Here is a 6467-nt window from a genome sequence, read left to right as displayed (position 1 = left end):
ATTTGAGACTAGAAAATAAAAAGAAAATGGTTGTTAATGAGCTTCGTCTAAAGTCCCTCAAACTTAAGACATCTATCACATTTACTACTCGCAGAGAATAAGAAACACATTTATAGACATGTAATGGTTATTTATGACAATTCCTCCCCTTGCCTGTGCATCGGTAGTTTCTTCGTTTCTTTCCTTTCCTTCCACTTGTTCCCCATTCAGTCTTCCTTTCCACAAACACTCCCTGGGGCATCCTGCTGTCTTCTGCAGAGAATCCAGAGAAAGTGAGAACATTCCCATCTCACCGGACCCCAGAGCTCCATCCTCTTCCCTCTCCTTGTTTGGAAGGGGAGGGGTCTCTTTTCATAGGGTGAGGTCCAACCTGGAGAAACGGGAGCAGAACTTTCTGGTTAGGAATATGTGAATAGCACCCAAGAGAGGTTCCCCCAAACCCACCACTCCTGTATTCTACTGAGTGTTCCTTCCAGAAGTGCTGCTTTTTGCTAACCTGCTCAGATGAGCTTCTATTGGCTTTTAATAAAACCAGGAAGATCTGTCCCACGTTGCGAAAGCAGTTTTCAGCTCTCTGCATTTGCGTGCTAAACGTTAAAGTGAGGAAGCGGCGGGGGCGACGGATGACAGGGGCTCGGATTAGGGTGGACGTTGAAATTCTGTGAGCCTGTTTGGCAATAATATTTCCCCCTCTCGGCCTCTGTAGCCGCCTGTGCACCAACCAAACAGCTACCTCCGTCCCCTGCGGTCAGCGTCGGGACCTTTCCAGACCCGGCTGAGTGTGTCTGCGTCTTCGTGCCTGCCTAAGTCTCAGGAAGCAGTATTTCTGGAGGCAAAAAGGTACTGTTCAGCTCCAAAATTTCCTCCCCACGGTACCAGGAAAGTGCCAGCCCTCCGCCTCCACTCTGAGAAGGCTTCAGGGTTGCCTGGGCTTTGCTAATAAAAGCGGAAAGTGTAAATGGCTTGGTGATGACTGGCTTTCGCCCTTGGTCGGAGAAATGAGATCACGATTTTCACCGACAGAAACAGCCGCCGCAGCCGCCGCATTCCCTCCCAGCGCGGATCCCGCATTACATCACCGGTGAGCTCTGGCTTGTTGGGGGGAGAGGAGGTGTCGCCAGGGACTCAGCCCCAGACCTAGGACAATACACCGGGAATGACAAGGATAAAGGGGGAGGGGGCGCGGGAGGGATAGAAGGGAAAAGCAAGACCAGGCTTCCCCTCACTGCCCCGAGAGTGACTTCGAGAGGCGGGGGGTGCTGCGAGGGCGCTCCATCTCTAAGTGGCCGCCCCCCAAATCCGCATCCCGCACCGTGCCGCCCCCCTCCCCAGGAGCCCTCAACTCCCAATTCCAACAAAAACCGACATCCAAAGCTGCCGGCAGAGCTGCCTTGAGAGGCCCCAGGGGGACGGCAGAGACGCTCCCGGGACTGGGAGGACTCCAGGCGCCCGCATCTGGTGGGAGTGGGCGCAGCGGTCGCCGCTGCGCCCCCGTCCGGCTCAGCCGGCGGTGCCTCCCCCGCCAGGATACGGCAGCCGGAGGCGGGAGGCGGAAGCGCCTCCTCCCCGCCCGGAGCCGACCCGGCGGCGGAGGGGGAGGAAGGCGCCTTACCTCGCCCCCGATGAAGGGCGGATCATGCCATGGCAGCACCGGCGAGCGACAGCGGCAGTGGCGGCGGAGGCGGCGAGCGAAGCCCAACGAGCAGCCCCGGGAGCTCGACCAGAGCCGGGGGCGCTGCGGCAGGAGCCCGGGACAGCGGGGACTCGGGAGGCCGAAGCGCAGTGGTGACAGTGCCCGGTCTCCCTCCGTTCGAGGACTACGAGTGCAAAATCTGCTACAACTACTTCGACGCGGACCGGCGCGCTCCCAAGCTCCTGGCGTGCCTGCACACCTTCTGCCAGGAGTGCCTGAGCCAGCTGCAGCTCCGCGCCGCCGCTGCCGCCGCCGCCGCCGCGCCTGAGCGCCCGCCGCCTTGGCACAGCCCGCCCGGCGCCATCGCGTGTCCCGTGTGCCGCCACCGCACGCCGCTGCCCGACAGCCGCGTGCACGGCCTGCCCAACAACACCAAGCTCGCCGAGGCCTACCCGCTGGCCCTGCGCGCCGCGCACGACCCGCTGCCCCCGGACCGCCTCCCGCCGTTGCCAGCTCGCCGCCCAACCTCCGCGCCGGCCCCGCCGCCCGCGCCGGCCCCGGCGCCGCCGCTGCCCAGGGAGGAAGACGCCCGCGGGCCACGCGCCCGCGCCGCCCTGCGCGCCCCGGGCGCCTACGAGAGCTGCCACAACTGCAAGCGCGCGGCACTCACCGCTGGCTGTGTGTGCGTCGTCTTCTCCTTTCTCTCCATGGTGGTGCTGCTATTCACCGGCCTCATCTTCGTCAACCACTACGGCGGCGGGGGCGGTGGGGCATCCCCCGGCGGCGGGGCGCCCCCTGGCGCGGCCCCAGCTGCCGGGTCGCCCTCACCCGTGGGGCCCATCTGCCTGTCGGTGGCCAGCATTCTGGCACTCTTCTCGGTTGTTGTCACTTGGCTCATCTGCTGGCTCAAGTACCGACCCGAGGGCGCGGCCGCCGGCTCCGTCGGGGGCGGTGGCGGTGGCCGGAGGACGCGGGCGGCGGGTGGAGTGCGGAGGAGCGACACGTAGTCAGGGCACACGCCCGGTCTCCAGCACGCGTGCACCTTCAGCCTTGCGAGGCCTGAGAGGAGGGGGCCTCTGGCTCCGTGCGCTCGAGCTTCTCCACCCCGTCCCTGCGGCCCCCTGACGCGCACCCTCTAGTCGCCCCGCCACGACGGGACCTCAGTTTCCAGCCTCTCGGGCTTTCCACGCCCCGCCTCCTCCGCCCTGGGCCAGAGAGAGAAATCGAGGAGGCGGAGATGCTACTGGGGAGTCCATCTCCCCGACAGTACAGTATGAACCTCTGCTTCGTGCACCACCGTCGTCGTTGCCAGAGTGCTCAGCCATCCCTCCCAGAGTCCGAGTATTTGCAAAGGGAGCTGGAGAGGGGAGTGGGACCCCTGCCGCTCCGCCTGAACGCTGGTTTTCTGCCTGCGGTGACTTCAGAGTTTAAGGGTGCAGGCACGCGCGCGCAGAGAGCTACAGCAGTCGTGAATGCACTTGCATTGTTCAGAAGAATGAATGAGATGTAAACGGGAGAAGAAGGTTTCCCCGCTTTCTGGCGGCCCTGGAAAGTGGGTAAGCTGGAGCGCTGAGAGCGGCGTCCACTCCCCGCCGGCACCGCACCGGCCGGAGCTGGGCGGCTGGCGGGGCGCAGCAGCGTCCGGTAACTCTGCGAGATCCCGCAGGTGCGCGGCGCGCGTGCGCGCTCCGGTTTGCGGGCTGTTGCAGCGGAACGGAGGTGGCGGGGCGCACCAGGCGGTGGATCTTGCTACCCACCGTGTTGCTACCCGCAGAGCCCCCAAAGTCCTGGAAACTGGGCTCGTGGAGACTCCCGGTGGTTTTATTCACGGCATTACCACCAGGGAGTCACTTACTCCTCTGTAACTGGACTCAGGGAGCTTCAAGAGCTGGTTCTCCCATCTTCTCTCAAAACTGACTGACTGTTGCCCCCACCTGGAAGATACTGAGAGCTATTCACGCAGAGTAGAAACTGCAGGCTTTCCTCTCCTTTTTTCTTTATTTCATTTTTTAAAAATAATTTATTTAAGAATATATAAACCTGGAAATTCTGTGCGTTAAAATTTCCAGAAAAGATGTTTGATAAGCAGTAACATTCCTTCCGTACCTCCAGTCCAAGTACATTTCGAAATTAGCAGAAATAAAAGCGTGTTGGTAACTAATTCAAGATTTTGTACTGTGAAACCACTAATGACTTTCAACTACTTGATAAAATATAAAATAGTGCCCAAAGACTAAACGGACAAGTTTTCCTTCCTTTGATTACAAGTATATATAAAACACTTACCAGAAAAATATTATTTTGAATTTAGCTATTTGATACTGGAGATCACTAGGTTCAGATCCAGTCACATTAAATGAAAAATAACACATATTCTGATTTTGTAGCCAAAAAACCTGAACTGCAATGTGTCTTACAGGTGGATTTGATGCCTTTTTAAAGAAACAAAAACCTCCACCTGTTGCAAATGTATTTTATATGAAAACTTTGTCTTATTCCAAATTTCAAAGATGTTCTGTACCTAAACATTACAGAAGCGACTGAAGGTGTGCTGTTACTCCTCGTGTATTTACTCAAGCTGTCTGCATGATATCGTGACACTATTCTAGTATCTGAACTCGAACGAACATTTGTGTCTGTCCTAGAGAGCAGTCATGTACTGGCCATTGGAAAGTGGCATCACTCCGATTCAGGGGTTGCTATATGATGTGTTTTATGTCTGCGTTGTCTTAATTAAAAACGAGAAGCATTTATAGAAAAAAAACTATTTTCATGAAATTTATTTCATGGGGAAATTGCTTCAAGTTATTTGTGTGGTCTTCCTGAAGTACATTTTTCATCCAAATCCTAATTTCACGTTCTAAATGGGGCTGATATCACACATGAGAAGAATGTACTATGCTGGGGTGGGCATTGCATGGAATTGCTTCTAGTCTTTTTTTTTTTTAAGATTTTATTTATTTTTAGGCAGAGGGAAAGGAGGGAGAGAAACATGGATGTGTGGCTGCCCTTTGTGCGCCCCCTACTGGGGATCTGGCCCACAACCCAGTCATGTGCCCTGACTGAGAATCAAACGGGAGACCCTTTGGTTCACAGGCCCGTGCTCAATCCACTGAGCTACACCAGCCAGGGCTGTTTCTAGTCTTTAACAGGACTCCTGAGGGCCCAGTGAAATCTGTTGCATTCTGGAGGGAAAAGTGGCCGACCCATCCATTACTATAACATTAACTAAAAGGTATTGCCAGATTTTGTTCTCAGATTCTGTGAAATGTTTCCAGGTTCTTACCTCTAAGAATTACATTTCAGAGATTGGTTTTAATTTGTACCTCCAACAAGTGACTTGTATTACTCCTATTTTTATTTTTTATTCTTTTGTTCACTTCACAAGTGCTGCGACTCTGTTCTCATTCACAACTGTTTAGTTGTGCGAGTGTATCTACACATGTATGTGTGTGTATATGTATGTATGTCTGTGTATACACTAGCAACAGAACTTGGCTTTGTGGATGTAACCATGTATACCTGTGTGTACACACATTTGTTACTTCATTCCATTAATTTGGCAACCTGAAGTCTATTTAAACTTACTGTGGGGCCAGCTTGCTCCTTGTAGAGTTTATTTGTATTCCACAGAGGAGGATCCACCAATGCCATAAACTAAATTATTCCATATAAATGAGAAGGGCATCTTTAAATTGTCCCAGTCACAATGCAAGACACATTCTGCTTCTTCCATAGGTTGCACATGTAAATTTCTTATAATGAAAAGTTTGAGTTAGAATACTTTAAAATCAAACAGATACAATTAATAGCCCAGCACCTAAACATGGAGAGGTTATTTTTCTTGGCTGACTGTGTTTATTCATTTCTGACTTTCCGAGAATCGAGTGGCAGGATGGATTCTGGTTTCTAGTGGTTTTCTGATATTCTGGCGCCCCCATATTCTTCAGGTATGGTTTAATTATCTCTGCCTACATCACGTGGGAAGTCCTGGTACACCAATACCTTAGCCAAAGCAGGTGTTTAGGAAGTAATCGTTAAAATGATTGGTGAGTTGTCTGAAGGGCTCCTGGTGGCAGGGAGGTACTCTTCTCCCCATGGAAATTCTCATCTTCTTGGAAGCTCATGTTTCAGTCCTGGACACATCTCTAGCCCATGATTTTGAACTACCAGTAAAGTCACTGTGAAAAGCCAGACCTGCTCAGCCTGCACACTTGCTCAAAAAGCCATGGTCCCCATGGCCCAGGTTCTGCCCAGGTCCTGGGGACTGCAGATTGGAGTTGTCATCATGCTTCCAGAGAGTCTAAATTTCAAGTGAAAAAACTCATCTTGCAGGTGATGAATTAAATCCTCGGCCTCTGAATGCAACATGATTTCGTGAACAGTGTGCACAACCAGAAGAAACGTTGGGTTTGGGGTCTAAAGACTAGTAACTGCATCCAGGAGATATGAGTCTAAATACTGGTTCTCTCCTTTCTTGGAAAGACCTTGGCATGTAGTTCAGCCTTGTTAAGCCTCAAGCTTCTCATCTATAAAATGGGAACACAAACTATCAGTCCTGCTTGCCTGGTGCAAGGATTTGTACATACACGACAGTGTATCGGTGAAACTGAGGCTTTGGAAACTGAAGCTTTCTGTGGATCCGTGGCCATGTTCTCATTCACATCTCCATGGGTCTAACATCACCTCCCCAGAGAGGCTTGCCAGGACCACTCTATCCCAAATGACTATTGAAATTTTATTTTCTCCCTAACACTTATTCCTGTCTGGAATGGTCTTATGTGTTATATTCTTTATCTCAGTCTCCTGCAACCAAAATGTGAAAAACAAGGAA

The 6467-nt window shown here is 52.7% G+C and overlaps 1 protein-coding gene across 1 annotated transcript; it reads left to right on the top strand.

Moving 5' to 3' along the window:
* Nucleotides 1-502: 502 nt before the first annotated feature.
* Nucleotides 503-4373, top strand: RNF228 (ring finger protein 228). The gene is made up of 2 exons (XM_053919119.2): nt 503-840; nt 1024-4373. Exon 2 carries the CDS (start codon nt 1642-1644, stop codon nt 2638-2640), a length of 999 nt encoding a protein of 332 aa, XP_053775094.1. The 5' UTR covers nt 503-840; nt 1024-1641; the 3' UTR covers nt 2641-4373.
* Nucleotides 4374-6467: the final 2094 nt, after the last annotated feature.

Source organism: Desmodus rotundus, chromosome 2 (genome assembly GCF_022682495.2).
Source record: "Desmodus rotundus isolate HL8 chromosome 2, HLdesRot8A.1, whole genome shotgun sequence".
In the NCBI taxonomy this organism is placed as follows: Eukaryota; Metazoa; Chordata; class Mammalia; order Chiroptera; family Phyllostomidae; genus Desmodus; species Desmodus rotundus.
Note: the sequence above shows the minus strand (reverse complement) of the source record. Positions and strands in the feature narration are given on the sequence as shown.

Coding starts and splice junctions, on each gene's coding strand:
- RNF228 (XM_053919119.2), top strand. CDS start 1,642: ATGGCAGCACCGGCGAGCGACAGCGGCAGTGGCGGCGGAGGCGGCGAG.